The sequence below is a fragment of the Pyxicephalus adspersus genome, chromosome 2 (assembly GCF_032062135.1).
Source record: "Pyxicephalus adspersus chromosome 2, UCB_Pads_2.0, whole genome shotgun sequence".
Lineage (NCBI taxonomy): Eukaryota > Metazoa > Chordata > Amphibia > Anura > Pyxicephalidae > Pyxicephalus > Pyxicephalus adspersus.
The window spans coordinates 77,591,514-77,609,149 of NC_092859.1; the positions used below are offsets into that span (position 1 = coordinate 77,591,514).

At 37.9% G+C, this 17,636-nt stretch overlaps 1 protein-coding gene across 1 annotated transcript; it reads right to left on the minus strand.

Moving 5' to 3' along the window:
• Positions 1 to 8,616: 8,616 nt before the first annotated feature.
• On the minus strand, positions 8,617 to 12,833 carry LOC140323790 (deoxyguanosine kinase, mitochondrial-like). Its single transcript, XM_072401149.1, has 2 exons — positions 12,702 to 12,833; positions 8,617 to 10,476 (listed from the first exon to the last, which is right to left on the minus strand). The coding sequence occupies exon 2, from the start codon at positions 10,474 to 10,476 to the stop codon at positions 9,586 to 9,588; it is 891 nt and encodes a 296-aa protein (XP_072257250.1). The 5' UTR covers positions 12,702 to 12,833; the 3' UTR covers positions 8,617 to 9,585.
• Positions 12,834 to 17,636: the final 4,803 nt, after the last annotated feature.

A 17,636-nucleotide genomic window follows, 5' to 3' on the forward strand; every position in this document is an offset into this window, starting at 1 on the left:
AAACAATGTGCTGACTTGGAATCTAACAATTAAGGAAAAGGTGGGAGGTGTGTACATGTAAGCAAACTAGAATTGCAATTTTTGGTCCCTTATTTGCTTTATGATTTCTCAGTCTACACCAGGCATGGGCAAACTACAGCCCCCTGGCCATATACGGCCCGTTAGGCTTTTTTAATTGGCCAATTGAACTCCCTCTCTACTTCAGCAGCTCAGGTGAAGTAGATCCGCAGACCATGTTCCCTGTACAAATTCCGGGCTCAGGGAAGTGGGCGGAACACCCACCCACTCTCCTATCGCAGGCTCAGATCTGCAATGGGAAAGTGAACGGGGTTATGTCATCATGACATCACGTTCAGTGACACCTGTCTCGGCGCTCCATCCATCTGATCCTGGCCTGGCTCCCCTGCCAAATTTTAGAACCCATTGTGGCCCCTGAGCCAAAAAGTTTGCCCACCCCTGGTCCACACCCAATTTCAGTGGACTCTTTGTAGGAACATAATACATGGATGTATTCATGTTCCAAAAGTGACTGAATATCAATGTTTCCATAAGAATGGCAGAATTTGCTGGAACACTGTGGTATGGTAGACCAAACCAAGAGTGCCAAAGAAAGGATGACTCTAATACTAAAGAAATGTTGTCCCCCAAGGAATACAAACATTCTATTGATACTTTATGCCAGTATAATTAAGCTTTAAGTATGAATTATTTTAAAAAAATACATTCATATCAATTATATATGCAATCCTGCAAGATATTTGGTTTTAGTGTTTATGTTTAGATTCTTTTTTAATATACTTTCCCACTTTTGGAGTTTTCAAATACATTTTATTATAAACCTCCCACTTCCTAACCCAACTGTATCCGTACCATGACCAATGTGCATTTTAGAAAATATGCATTTTTTACAGGAAAGCAGGTGATCAGAAACTTCTTTTACAATTTCCTTTTCATGTAGGTGTTTGTTATTTTTAATGTTGCACCTGTTGTTTATGGGAAAAAAATCACAGTAAAACATATATTTGCAGAGTGAAAACAGACTAAAATAAGGATTGTAGAAAGGATATTTGTCAAACGCATATCGTACATTAGGGTTATACATTAATCTGCATCTTAAAGGGGCCACTTTGCCAAACCAGTCATTTTAACAATACTCTTCCCATAAGCATTGCATGTTTTTGTCTGGATTTTTTAAAACTGAAGATAGATCTCTGTAAAGGTTAAATATCGGTTAGAATGACTGAACTAACAAATGTGATCCAAGCAAAGTGGATTGTAAGTAAAATGTTATATATAAACAGACCCAATTGTACTATTGTGATCAATAGGAACAGAGTTGTTTACAGTTCTTTTTACATTTCCCTACCCGGAGAGATTAGCCTTTAAAGAGTAGAGATGACAACACTTTTAACAATTATGTGAATATTAAATGTATTGATTTTAATTAATGCTAAATCTGCAGTCTTTAGAAAAAAATTGAGAAAGGATTAACATATATTAGAAGAAGCCATAATAGATCTTTACTTTTGTGTGTCCATCATTAGGGTTGGTAATCCTTGTGGGGTATACCTTTAATAAAAAAAAAATATTCAGCATAATGCATATCTGTAATTTCCCATATAAAATTATATAGCGCATTTGGGACTTACATATAAACCAAGATGGCAGGTACGTAGGAACAAAATATTCTGATATGTCTAAAAAGGGCTCGGCTTAAAATAAAACCCGTGTGTAAAACAGAATAAATGAAGGTCACACATGCTTTCTTTTTGGATTTATGCTGCTGTTTGAGTCATCAGTTTGGTAAAAAAAAACTCCAGGTTTGAGGCATTTTCTTTTTTGAATTTTATCCTCCTGAAGCTGATGGTGCTGTCAATTTTGTACCAAAATGTAACACTAATTTACTGGCCATTGCTGATACCCTTCTGAAGATGCTTTTACACTTACTAACTGGGTTCAATAGGATTTAGAGCCTAACTGTAGGTCATTTTTTTATTGAAAACATCTCCCAGGGGGAGAGGAAAGTAAAAAAAAAGAAAAGAGAAAAGAAAAAAGTAACCCTGGCGGTATTTTTAATACAGTGCTTCTTCCTTGCCACAAGATGTACTCCAAGAAGAATAAGAAGCAGAAACACCCAACATGGAAGACCAGGGAAAGACTGACCAAAATATGCAGGCCCCTTACCCAAAACCAACAAGTGGTCAACTGGACCCAGTTAATAGTTCAGTTCGGACGTGTACTATACACAAAAAGTTGACAATATGTATTTTATAAATACTGACACTTATTTTCTGCAGTCCAATTAGATGTTCAAACTGTAGTCACATGGCTTAATAACATAGCTTTATTCCCATGGTAAAACTCTGTGTATCAAGCCTATTTATTGTTTGAAAAGCATATGTAGCTAGACAAAAATTCAGTTACTATTCACCAGAGATTGCTGGTTCACCATGCTCTCCATTAGCAATAAACTCATTTACAACCTAATGTCTTTTATATATATATTTATATATATATATCTTTTGACTAGTCTGTTCAGTCCAAATGAATATTTAACACACTTGCAACTAGAATATAAAGTTTGAATTACATTACAACAATAATACAAATATAGATAGGCTCAGAAGAAGAGGTTAGACTTTGCAGTCAGAAGTCGTTGAGGGACTTCTTGTCTCTAGGTGCCTGTGCTTCGGACGTGAAGTATATATATATATATATATATATATATATATATATATGGAGATCAGTCTCAATAACACTTTTTTGATGAGAGCAAATATCATCAAGTTAACTACAAAACTTTCCAAAAAAAAAAGGATGAAAAAAAGTTAAAGTCTTATTTTATATATATATATATATATATATATATATATATATATATATATATGTATATTTATATATGGAGATCAGTCTCAATAACACTTTTTTGATGAGAGCAAATATCATCAAGTTAACTACAAAACTTTCCAAAAAAAAAGGATGAAATAAAGTTAAAGTCATAATTCAGAGAATTTATAAGCTTAATGGTATAAATGAGATGTCTTCTCTCTATCCAGCCAATAAACAATTGTGAAGGAGACAAGCAGATAAAAGCAGCAATGGCTACTTGGAGTACATAAAGGACAAGTGCAGCAGGGGCACAGCAGGGTCTCTCATCTACTTTAAACCTTTAAAATGGCTTTAACATTTTTGTTTGAGTATACATAAGTACTGGATCACAGTAAGTACATGCGTGTGATTTACTGAATAGGAAGAGGAAGAACAGAAAAAGGGACAAGCTGATTTATGTGCCACTTGCCCTCAATGCTTGGGTCAGTGTGCTATCAGCTGCCATTCTGTCATTTATCTTGAAATTCATGCCTCATTAACCATGGTGCTGGGCCACTGCAGTACTCAAATGAATGTTTTCTGCATGAGGCATGAAATTAAGAAACCATATAGTGGACTTTATTCCCCCTGATATCAATTACTTGTTCAGCACAAATAGTGATGTGTATAAGACTGTCTGCATAACCAAATAACAAACTCATGCTTCATGTCACATTCACAAGGCATAAAGACAATAGTACATGTGATGCATTTTAAAAAAAATGCTGTTAAAAATAAAAAAACAAAAAATAATTAAGTTTAGTAATCGATTACTGCTCTTTGTGTTAGCAGATAAATTGACAAGTAATATATGAAGGAGCCATTGCCAGACAACACAGCTTAGTGCATGGCTTCTAATTTTGTGGCTTCTATCACATGTGCAATGCAGCAGAACATGATTGGCTAGTGCTGCCCCTCCTTTACCAAGCCTACTTTTAAAGGGAGAACTAGAAAAACATTGTTATTTTATGAATACAGCTGGAGTTCACTTTAAACCAAGATAAAACTATACTCACTCCATCCTAGAATATTATTTTTGAGAATGGAATGAAAGTGTAGGAAAGAGGTGTAAGAATCAAGGTTTCAGATTTTTTTGCTGTCTTGATTCCCCTTTTTCTTGTCACAGCTCTAAAAAAGGAAATGAAGAGAACTTTTTCCAGCAGGAACACAATATAGTTAGAGTATCTGCTGCCATTATTTGATGCAAAATATATGTTGTGTTGTAATTCAAAATTGTGTAGCCAACAGGGTGGGCAAAGACACAACTTTTAGACCCTGGGCTAGACTTGACAAGGTACTAATGGGGGGGCTACATTATGGGGAAAAGATTTACTTTTTGACACAGTTTTCAGGGAAGGGAAAGGGTACAGCCCCCTCAGGTTTTTATTGCTCTTTGTATTCCTATTTGGGACTGTCACCAGGAGTAATATTGAGGGAAAATCCAACATTTTGACTTGTCTTCAGAATAAGATGCAAAATCTTTCAAAAGGGAATGGGGTTACTTTAACAATCAAAGAAATTATATACCTTAGTTTAAAGAGTGATTTTCTCCTACTTTCTTCTGTATCCAAGGTACATGATGTGAGTGTATTTCTTAATAGGACACAGACAGTATTTAAGTAAATACAGTAAGCCAACTTTGCATCCTACTCGGATATTTATGTTTGCAGCATATAGCCTTGTATAGTGTTGTGGAACCTCCAGTGGTTGTAACACAGCTTTTCCATAGCATTTTTTGTTTTTAAAAGAGAAAGGCAGTGCAGCTTCTGATTGAGGACCTACAGTAAAACTTTTTAGTGCTGGACTGATGGCCTCCCTGTTGAACATGCTAAACAAGCAGATTTTAATATTACAAATAAAAAGTGACAAACATTTACAGTAGTAATAGTTCTGCAACAATAAAAACTTTACATTAACAAAGAGTCTATTTATAACGCAGTGAATCTGACATTCGCTGAAACATTCTCTGGTGAAGAACCTTCCAGATCCATGTGTTTCAATGAGTTCAATGACGGTAAATAATGATTCCCTCCATCAGGGAATGTTTCAATGAATTTCAGATTTAAACTGATTATAAGTAGACCTAAAAGTTTTTGGGTCCCGGAATCCCCAGTAAAATGTGATACATCAGACTCATTTAACTAGGGTTACTCTGTTGAGGCTGCAATATTCCCAGCAATTTTGCACTTCTTTTAATATTTTTTTCCCCAAAGTGTGGGACCATAAAAAAATGAAAAATGTCCCTGCTAAGTAAACACCAACAATACGGGAGGGAAAAACTTGGCATGTAGAGGGGTCATCTTTCTAATCATGGATACGCTTGCTCTGTCAGACCTGAGTCTTTTGAATGAAGGTCAATGCCAAGACCTCTCCTAAGTGTCCTCAGTACAAAATTAACAAGTGTGACAATTTGTGGTCCCTCCCACAAAGACTTCTAGTCCTGCCAGTTTTTCAATGCAGTAAATAGAGACATCTGGACGGGGGCTTTTCAGAGCAGTAATTGAAAATGAGCACGGATCAAGTTCTGATGTGCTGTATTCATAAATTTTAAAGCATAATTACATTAAAGCGAAATCTCTGACTTGGCTCTGTGGAAACATCAGTCTGTACCCATGTCCTAATCATGAATCTTTAAAAGAAGCACTTATTTTCATTTTCTAGTATGGCAATTAATGAAAAAGCTATATTAGAAGAGATTAGAGCTTAAGGCACACTTGACATAACAGGCTTCTGTGTACCCAATTACTGAATAGGTCCAATATACTAATAATATACTTTTGTGTCCTACTGCAAATGAATATCTGATAATAATCATTAGTAAAAGTATTAATAATAAAAGCGTCATTAAATAAATTACTACAAAGCATTTAGGCTAGGTATTTTTGGAGGCAGCATTTCTACAAACCCACTATAAAGTCAGGCTGATAATACTGGATGATTTTCTGGATATCTTAAATTCTGTTGAATTGTGGAATGTTATATGCTATTTCAGGAATTTTTTATTAAATGATTTGTAAATTATTTATAGAGATGCTCTATGGACACACATATATATACATGCTCTATGGACACACAAATATATATATATTAGCAGATTTTGTTTACAATCAGAGTTGTTTTTTAAGTTCGCCAAACACAATCAAATACATTATCATTTATGTGTACTATATCTACGTCATATGAGGGCCTACTCAAACATTCTATTCAGCTTTCGTTTGCACAATTAGGTAGTAATTATGACATTCCCAACACTAGAAGACCACTGTTCAGGTGGTTTGTAACATTTTTATAATACAAATATTATGTTTTATTAAAAGTATATTGAGGTGAACCTGTACATTGCCTGTCCAGTGCCAAGTGCCAGAGCAACCAAACACAAGCATTGGGCACATGGAGGAAAAGAAGTGAATCATATGATGCAGAAGTGTTGGGTATAACACACCTAGAGAATTGGGCCATACATGTGGCCCATAACCAGTACTGCAAAGAGCCGATTCAGAAAAGTATTTAAAAGCAGATCTTTAAACACTTTAAAGCAGTGTATGTACAGCAAACTAAAAATATATGTTACTAAACTTTCAAAACTATTTGCACCAATAATTTTGGATGTTTTTTGTTGTATTCATGGATCCCTTGGAAGTTACCTAAAAGGACCCTACATTTTGCTTGTATTACGTAAAAGGGAAAACAAAGGTCCTAAAAAGAAGGTAAGAACTATATACAAAAGCAAAAGTCACCATGAATTCTAAAGCAGTGTAAATTACACACAACTGGTTCTGCCTTTTCTCAGTATGCATAATGTGTAGATCGTATGGAAACCAGCCAAAAAATATTATGAATCTGCCCTTTCAGTCTGGATGTGTGTGTCAAGTGATGGGGGTATTCTTATGGAAATGGCTGGGTGCTCTTTCACAGCTAGATAATAATTGTGGCCAAATCCTGTCTAAAGGCTCTTTGCACAAATTAGTCTTGCTTCATGTTAGTCTTACATGCACCCCTTCACACAACTTTCACATTTATTCACACCTCCAAATTTTATTAAAAACACAGAAAAACCTTTAACCTCACTTGATTGCTCCTGAATGGTGACAATAGGAAAGTAACTTTGCAAAAATATATACTTTTTGGATCATCAATGCACATAAGCAAAATAGTCTTAATTTACTTTGCACAAAATGTGTAACAGATCTGATCTACAACTATAGCAAACATATGTGGCCAATGATCTCATCTTTGGCGACAGGTACCATATAAAATACAATATAAAAGAGACAGCCCATGAAAATTGTTAACTTTTTATATATTTAGAAAAGCAAAAGCTAGATCATTCAAATATGTGAGGAAAAAGGTGTGCTAGAAACAAAGCCTTTGTGTATTGTGGCCTGAAGTATAGACAGCATTTATGAAAACTTCATACCCAGAGACAGATTTTTACTTTTTTCTCTCCTAGCAGCTTGTACCCTCCCTCCCCCCCAATCCTTCCTTAGGCAACGTAGATCTAAAATTGAAGGTCTCATACAGCACTGGCTTGTAAGATATTGCTCCATGCTCACCATTCCTGAACCAAATGTAAAAACTACATCCACCATACAATGCGTCCTGTCAGTTATAGGTAGCCGCCAACCTTCTATGAACCCAAGTTACTTGATGGAATACTGCGATGGATACTTCCAGAGAAATGCATTTCATGTAACAGTTAGCCAAGTTCTTACTGCTCCATTCCTTACACTTCCCCTTTCCTGAGAAATTTGGGTTTAAAGAAGGTATGCAGCCAGCAATTTGCATGTTTAATTTAAAGCTTCTAGGCACAGTTGCTTTTGAAACAGTGCTGTGTTTCCCCAGGTACCTTGAAATCCTTTAAAGCTGGGGTACTACCGTGTTTCCCCGATTTTAGGACATCCCCATTAAGTAAGCCACCCCCGATTTTTAAAAAAATAATTAAAATAAGACACTCAATAAGACATCCCCTGAAAATAAGACCCAGGGCATATTTTGGCATTTCAAAAAATATAAGAGAGTGCCTTATAATCGGGGAAACAGGGTATTATCTATGAGGATACCCTGTATACCCCCCAAATTTCAGGACATTATGACCAACAGTTTGGGGATATGAATCTTTGAACACAGGCTGCAGAATATGACACTCAGCCTCTGCAGAAGGCTATCACACCGGGCTACTGATGACATCATTGTACACGCCCATTCTGGGAGCATGATTTTAGGAAGCAGCTAAATTTGACCAATGCTGTAATGCAGGTAACGAGGGGCAGGTGCAGGCAGAGTGGGGCCAAACAAATGCCACCCCAAGTTTTCTAGGTGTCCTTATGAGAAATCCGACCCCTGCTCATACTAATTTTAGAAATATTATGGATTGGGTCTACCTTGCTACCTCAGGACCTGGGCAGCTTGCAGTGGACTTTAAATTTGACATATTACCACAGTGTGCTTATTGAGAATGTGAGGTCATCTGTCCAAAAGGTAAAGCTAAACATGTGAAAATAGTAAAAATAGATCTTTCAACACGTTGCAATGCTTAGAAGCTACTACCAAGAAAGGTGAAAAAAGAAAAAAAAGAGTTAAAGACTGGCCTAGTCAAAGCCCTAAAAAAGTGGAACTATGCTTCATTACCTAAATTTTGGGTTTTTCAAGTACATCCTTACTACTGTTAATATAAAGGTTCCTCTGAACTTCATAGTTTTTTGGCTTTTGAACCCTCTCTCACAGAATTAAAAGTAACACACAAAACCGTTTTAAAAATGGTAAAATAATGTTTTATTAGAACAATAGAATACTTTAGGAGTTAGAGGAGAAACAAATGTCCCCATACCCATGTCACCCAATAGGCCTTTAGCTGTATTTTTGCTTGTAAATAATGTTACATTGATGACTATCCTGCAATCCTAAGAACAAGCTTGTTTGAAGCCACATTTATGTGTACATACCATTAAACGTTATATATGCAAAATGTAAAATAGGTGTCTCTGAGATGTATCAAAAAGGAGAACAACAGAACATGGCAGGCAAATTCCCTGCACAAAATACCTGTAACAATCCTAAGGAAAATTCATTGAACTACCTCATCAGGCCTAACTGGAATGCACAATATAGTGTGTGTGATCATAGGAGTATTTAGTAGTGTTTACTTTTTTTTAGTAGTAGTTTTACGTTTGCCCATGCGGCATACACTGTAGCTACACTATGTTTCCAAAACTTCAACAAAGTCTAAAAGCCAAATACCTGAATAAGTGCTTAAAACAAATGTAACAGCACAACGTACAAATAACGTTAACAGTACAGTCATAAATACAAACAATAAAGATGTGTTTCTCAGCTTATTTCAGTTCTGTATTTGTTATTTTTAAATAAGGTTTATATTAAAGTTGAACTGCAGACAGATATAAAAATACACTTGAAATCTGCACATTAGAGATGCTTTACCTGCCAAAGTATTTGCATTTCTGTCCAATCTATCCAGATATATACACAACCCACCCATACAGCAGAGACAGGTCCTGCAATAACTATTAAGTGAAGTGAAATAATTCTAAATGATAGGATTCACCATTTCACTCGGATATTTATTATCTGCATGTTCTTTTTTTTTTTTTTTTTAAGGTCAGTGTGTCAAAGTACTAAGGTCAGACACATCAGGCAGTTAGCATTTTCAGTGCAGTAGCAGGACTGGTTTTCTCAAAACACACATACAACAGTAAAATATTAGAGAGAGACTACAAACTCCTTTACTTTGTTAATGAGGTGCTGACTAACTAAAGGGTTATCTTCAAAATCCTCCTCAACGTCCAATATCAGAAGTGGGATGTTACAGATTTGTGTAAAATGAACATCTATATTTTTTTTCCTTAGCCAGTCTTCATGCTGGTCATGTAACTTTTCGAGATATTGCTGGGTAACTCTCTCTTCTTCCTTTCTTGCCCTTTTCTGAAGCCTCTGAAAGCATTTTTTTGGAGTTGCATGAAGATATAAAATCCCATCCAAAGCAGCTCTCTCCCCAAACTCCTGAAGTAAAAACGTGTGCCATTCCTGATACATGCTCCATTCCATTTCATTTAAATGGCCAAGTTCAAAGAGAGTTTTGGCAAACACGAACCTATCACTGTATACAGACCTCTCAAATACTCGAACAGGCTGTTTCTGTTTCAGCAGCTCCTCTGAAAGAGGATCGATCTGGGTTTTAAAACGAGTCATACAAGAGAGCGTCTGGAAGGTATAAGACCATCGAGTAGGATTGTCGTACAGGAGTTGTAACAAATTATCCATCCCATGACTGGATGAAGAGTAGGCATGCTGCCATTTCTTTAGAGGTTCTCCAACAAAACTCCATTCTTGGAAAACATTGCCTAATAATTTTAAGAGGCTTGACTTTCCAACAGCAATATTTCCCTCCACAGAGAGTTTCTTGATTTTCCCTGCACATGTGGAGCTGTGAGCGGCATGCTGTAGCTTTACAAACTTCCCAGCCATGGAACTTTCCTGCTTCTTTCCTTCCTTGTAAATAAATGTACAAAATAGCTTGACATCTGCTTTCCGTGAAGTACAAAAGTAAGCTTTTGCTGCGACCAACGATATTCTGGTTTTGTTAATAAACATCTGTTAACACAAAAAGCAAAACAGTTTTTATAACCTACACAGACAAAACAAATCACTGCAATAGGCTTCATTCACTAACAAAATAGTACTTAAAGCAGAACTAAACCGGGGAAAAAAAAAAAAAAAAAATCACACCTTCAACCTTCCTGGCCGTATGAATACTAAGTATTTTTAAATGTAAAAGCGGTACATTTAAAAATACAGGTTGACAATTGAAAATCTGGCCATCGATAATCTATCCCTTCAGTTTCCCCGCATGAATTTCAGATCGCATTTTCAATACAGGGACTGCAGTACACTGTTTGGCCACTAATGTTTTCATGGTGCTGTTCTGCAGAAACAGCTTGCTAAACTAAATACACGTTGAGATGTCCCTGCTCTCTGGAACTGTGCCAGATGTCCGCCGTGCTGCGAGAGGAAGGCTGGTCTGTGTGGAGGCGACTATAAAAAAAAAAAAAAAAAAAAAAAAAAATATGGAACTTTCGCAAATCCTGCACTTCTCAGGTCCGGAGATTGCCGGATTTCTGATTGTCAACCTGTACTTAGTTTTTTTTAAATTTTCTGCCTGGTCCCGGCTTCCAGCCACACAGTCCCGCCCTGCAGCCACACTTTAGCGAGCAGATGCCTGGCCGGCATTTGCTTCCTCTAGCCTTCTGTGCCTAACGTTCACATGCCAGGGACGCAGATGTTGGGCAGGCATTGCCAGGGGAAGAAGATGCCAGGCATTGCTGGAGGACACTCCGGGCATCCCTGGCAGATGCCGCGGGCACCGCTGGAATGTGGGAACCAGGTAGGACTTTTAAACGCCCTTGCAATTCTACATTGAATGTAGCTCGGGGTTACCGCTTTTGGTATGTAAAATTCACCCCAAGCCATACTCAGAATTACCATCAGGGAGGTTAATCCTGCAGGTCCCTCAATGGCGCTGGTCCTTCCTAAGATCTGGTTCAGCCTCGTCCTGCAATTCCCCTTCGTCACACTAAGGAAGCGACAGTTGCCACCATCTTCACTCTTCTCTTCCTTCTTCTTCTTCTTCAGCCTTCTTGGCATGTCACCCAATCTTGCACTGCGCAGGTGCGAGATCGGCTAACGTAGCCCCCTGTAAAGGGGAAAAAAAGCTGATCTTACTGCGCTTGCGTGAGATCAGCATCTCTTTCAGCATCCCTTAATGGAAAAATGCCCCTTCTGCGCAAGTCGGAGGTCTCGGGCATGTGCAGAAGGAGCACCCAGAGCCTCCCGGGACGGATGAAGAGACGGAGGCAATCAAGACTGAAAGGGAAGGTGCTGCACCCTTTTTAAAAAAAAAAAAAAAAAAAAAGTTTAGATACGCTTTAAAGCAGAACTAAGTAAAAAAAAAAACTAAGTTTGCAACCAGGCAGGTCTTTATTGCAGAATGAACAGACAATGACCTTTCTGCAATAAAATAGGCATTCCTGCCTGATCACAATTTTTTTTAATGTAAACTCACCTGTACGTGCTCTGTTACGGGTTCTACCATCTTCTTCCCTTCTGGGAATCACAACTTCTTGGCTGGGAAGATGTAACTCCCGCACATGGGAATTCATTGCTGGCAGCCCTAGAGGATGCCAGGTCACCCAGTGCATTGTTAACATCCCATACTGAGCTCAGCGTACTATGAAAAGGAAATTGTGAACAGGCAGGTATGTATGTTTTATATCAGGAATATCACCTGACCTTTCTGCAATAAGAATCATGTTTCTGTATACGTACCATAGATCCGCTTTATATTGTCAAGAGATTAGTTAAAACCTTTTTTTTTTATCACTTTTGGGTACAGAAGGGTTTTATTGAACAGATTTCCTCTCACTGCTTTCTGTACAGGAAGTGGTGACAAATCTTTCCAGCAGTGGCCCAGACAAAGGTAAGAACACATGAGCGAGCACTGCGCAGTGACAGATCCTCTTTATTATGGGGGAGGGGTACATACCATGAGAGCCCAGGATCTGCAGATACATGTTACTTGTGTCAGTTATATAACACAACAAAGTACACATATACTGGAAGTACATGTTCTATATTTGTTCAGAAATAAAGATAATAGGCATCTAATGGTGTGAATCCCTCACCTCGTTATCCTAACCTAATACCAGTCATGTTTCCATCTGCTTGTTTCAGAAAACCATGGCTTTATTACAGAAACCATCCCCTATCTTCTCACTGGCTCTTCTGCTGTGTTTCAGCCCGAGCCCCCGTGCACACATTACCTTCCACAACCTCTGTGACTTTCGTGTCAGGTCACATGCATCAATATCAGCCAGCAGCAACTCCGGCGTGTTACAGCTTCACACACACATGTCTACGTCCTCAATCACTTCCTGGTTCCGCCTACATTGCAGTCACATGGCCTGTTCTCAGCCAATCATTACTCACTGTGCTGTGTTCTATTAAAAAAAGCTGCCTGTGAAAGTTATGAACCCGAGGGACGTGTACAAGAAGGCGTGAACTATGACGTCATCAACAGCACACCTGGTAGCCTTGTGTATGAATGTTGCATGTCATATTCTGCAACAACTTACCCTGTTTACATCTTACCATCTCCTAAACTGTATGTTGTAACAACTTGAAAATTTCAGGGTACACAAGAGACTCTAAAAGGTAATACTACTCTGAATTCTAGCTCCCAACCTTTATAGAATTTCAAGATATGGGGTCACTAGTGTAAAAACTTGTAAACAATTGAACATTTGGGGTTGCTGTTTCAAAGAACAAGCGTGCCTAGGAGCCTAAAATTGAAAATGTAAATTGGAGACCCCCAGGGCCACTTACATAGTAAAATGTCAATACTTTGGCATCATCAGAACATTTTACCATTTATTATTATTATTATTATTATTATTATTATTATTAATAAACAGGAGTTATATAGCGCCAACATATTAGGCAGCGCTGTACATTAAATAGGGGACAAATACAGACAGTGATACAGGGGAAGATGACCCTGCCCCGCAGGGTTTACAATCTAGGAGGTGGGGGAATTTATAAAGAACAGGAAGAGAGAGTATAGCACTGCCCTGTTACACATTGGTCTTTGATTCTAATACCTGAACCCCAATTTCTCTTCTGGGTACAGTTTTTTAGATTCTGATGATGCCATAGTAATGAAATTTAAGGGGCTGTTATACACAAGTGTCCCGCACTTGCACCTACCTTTTCAGTATTGTAAGTGTACAAGAATGTGTGATAGGGCAGTGCATTTTGATGGGTCTCTCTTTGCACCTTTAATTTTCTTTACCTGCACCCCCCTGAGAAATTGGGGTTCAGGCATTAAAAGCAAACATCAATGTGTAACAGGACTTTTTGATGGGCAGAGTTGGTTCTGATGATGCCACAGTGGTGACATTTTAGAAGGTGTTAGCCACAGTTGTCCCACTTTTATTTTTTTTTTGGTTTTCCCTACCTCCCTTTTCCAGAGAAATTGGGTTAGAGAAATGGATAGTTACCTGTATACCCCTTGAAACTTGCATATCTTAAAAGTCTTGAAAGTGTTTAAAGGTGGAGAGCGACCACGCTTTGCACATGCCCACTTGTACGTGCCCCTCGGGTGCATAATTTTCACAGGCAGCTTTTTTTATTAGAACACCAGGAGATGTAGGAATCGTAAGTGCATAGTAAAATGCCCTTACAAACCATGATAGTATGGATAAATGGAAATTCTCCATCAGGTTGATGTTGCACTTCTTTCTTATACCTAATTATCTGTAGTTTAGGATGTAAAGACATATATAACTCCCAGCAATAAATGGCACACTGCCTCATAATTTCATATATAGAAACCATTGGAGGTGGGATAAAACAGTGAGAAAATTGGGCTTGCATTGGTAAAACAAGATTTCTAAACCAATGCAATTTTGATATATGTGATTTCATTTTTTTCTTATGAGAAGAAGGTTGTGTGATAAAAATAAAAGAAAGAATTTAAAGGTAATATTAGTACCAAAAATTAATAAATGTAGATTGGTGTATTAACCCTTTCATTTTCTGAAGGTAGTTTAAAATGTTTGAAAGGTTTTTGGGGGATTGAAAATTGAAGATATTGGAAATAGGTTTTTCATCTCCTTGCTAGGTAGATTTACCCTATTTGTCCTGACCTTTGTTGCTGAAACTGAAAGTGAGGGAAAGGCTTTTTTTTTTCTGTGTCTAAATAATAGACCCCCCCAAAAAAAATACACCCTCCTATTTCTCTGCTGCAAGTCAAATTAACATTCTTACAGCAAGAGGCCTTTTATGTATGGAATCTGGCACATTTATGAAAGGGTAAAGTATTCTCAGTCATACACAATGAAATAATTCCATTTCCACATACAGTTTTTGTTAAGGGTGTCAAGCACCAGGTTGTGTATTAATTTCCTCTAGTTGTCAAAAGCTGTTACAGATTCTGTTCACCCTAGGGAGTGATGGTTAACCACCTTCTGTTGCCGGAGAGGAATCCAGCCTTTAGAAGGTCAAAACCAATCACTATGGTGCATTCACTTGTTGGACCTGTTGTAACATTTAGTACCTTTTTAGGTGAGATAGATTCATTGGGTGGGGATCTGATCTTGTGGGGCAAACCTCACCATGGATGACTCAAAGAAGTTAGGGGGTCAGGGGAGGTCTGCCCTCCTGCCCCAGGGCCTGAAAATTGAACAAATGAAGGGATGAGCCTAATTCCCAGGGGTAGAAGACTTAGCTTCAGCAGAAGGAGGCCTAATGACAAGGAACCCAGAAGAAAGGTACTTAGGAACAGGGTCCCATTGGTGCTGAATTTGGAACTGTCACTCCAGAAAAGAGACGCGTCTCTCTCACTGGCTGTTAAGAGTTCAGCTAGGATGCTAGCTATCACCTGTCAGTGTTGACTGTGAGTGGCATGGGCATGGAGGTGTGCAAAATGTGCCCAAAACCCTCCTCAGCCAAAAGTTAGTTCTGCCCACGTTTGACTTTGTCCTCCACTGACTATGATTAAATGCTTCTGAATGTGAACTGACACTGCATGATATCATGCAAACCTAAAGCTTCTTCCATGTGTGTTGATTTACAAATAAATCCCCTAAACTAAGATGTGTAAGTCTCTGTGAATTCTTGTGCTACACATAACGGAGGAACCCGGGTAAAAATGTTGACGTCCCTTCATGGGTAAGTACTTCAAAAGAGTAAACCAACTATTTTATTGGTTAATATTTTATTGCAGAAATTCCTATGGCAAAGCAACATCCCACCCTTCCATAGGCTGCAATCTGTTGTAAAGTAAATACTTGGGGCTTTTTTGTAAGTTACAACTTGACTTGTTTGAGCTTATGCAGGTCTTTGTACTCCTTCCCTGCACCCATAGACAAGAATGCAAAGACATTCTAAAAAGAAGATTTTAGGTTTACTTGCACTTTAAAGCATATGTGGGTTATAATAAAAATGTGATTTTTTTAAAGCAAAAGTTGGGATTCTCTTTGAAAAGTGTCCATAGCTAAAGTAAAAATAATCTATAAAACAAACGTCATTAAAACAGTGTAACATGCAACAGATGTCTGTCTGTATTGGCTTTCTGAACTTGACTATTGGCATTGTCTACTTGCAATGTGCAGTTTCATGTAGGCCTTGTAAGGAAGAACAACTTGTAAAGTAGTCTTTATTTCCTGATTTGATGGCTGCATGTTTCTGGGCCATCCTCATAAAAACGTTGTGCTTACATCTGCGCTGCAGATTCACCATGACGTCTGGATATGCAACTTTGTAAACATTGGCGGGCCCCATATTGTTTGGGTCATTCATGGGTTTCTCTTTTATCTCCGGGGGTAAATAAAAACACAGAAATTTACTGGTATTTGATAGACATCAGCAGACAGAGAGATAGCAAAATGGGGTAAATCTCATGTGTGACCACAATAAATCATGAAAAAAGCCGCGCTGGAACACCATACGTAGACACCTGCAGGAAAAAAAAAACCCCTAGGTGTCACAAAGATTTGTATGCATCGTATTTTGTGGTTATTAGAGCACTAAATTTGCCCATGTATTTATGTGACAGCTATGAAGTTACTGTTCCAATGGTGAATAGCGTCTTGCAATTTTGATAGTTGGAAGTGCTTTGCAGTCCCCAATTTGCCACACATTAATGAATGGGAAGCAGACTGATACAACCTCTCGTCTCACTTTTTCCCCCGCTTTCTTTCAGACCTCTTGGAGTTTTGGCCCTTTGGTTCCTCTGTGCCAGATGAGAAAAGAGAGGGAGGGGTTTTCAAACTCTCCCACTTCATCCATGAATAATTGAGCAGCAGGGAAATGTAGGAGGAGAGAGAGGAGCATGTCAAGAGACAATGTATAGAGACACAGGGAAAGAGTTAGGGGTGGGTCCAACTAGTGAAAAAACTCAAGATTGAAGTACAAGGGGGAGGAAGGAGCAATATGATCAATATGGTTTCATTGTTTGGTCTTGCTTACCTCCACAGGAGACCATCTGCTCCCTGTCAATGGATCACCTGCTTGTCTCGGTCGTTGTTATGACAACCGGTGGGCGTACGGATTAAGAAGTGTGTGCGTCTGATTATTTGAGGCTGCTTTAGGGGTAGCTGGGTTAGAAAGACTGTAAAAGTGCCTAAGAAAATAAAATCTACTTTTTAATGGAAGTTTTTAACTTTACAAGATTGATAACACTCAATAATATATCCATAATCTATGAAATGAAATACCAATAAAATTGTTTTTTAAAGATGTGCTATGATAACCCTTAGCTAAAGATCACTAAAAGATCAAATCAAATGAGCCCATATATGTAAGTTTTAAAGTTTGTTTATAGGGTTTTTTGTACTACAAACAAAATAAAGCTAACTTTGCAAACGTCCATTCCCATAGAGGCAAACTATCTAATGCAGTAATACAGAACTACAACGGGGACCATTTGGATGGAAGCCAGTTAACATAACAATGATTTCTGGAGAGGCTGTAGCACCCAGGCTTTTGTATGCTAAATTATAGGAATGGTAAATTAGTGCTGAGAATTCAGAATTCCTTGAACTTGTCATACTTTGCAGAATGATAACAAAGACGGTCTATCATATGTGGCTCTTTTAGACATGTTAACAAATACATTATATATATTTCTGTGAAATGAATAAACCCTCTATCCATATAATAGAAGTAAGTTTATTATTGTCTTTCTCTGGTTTTAT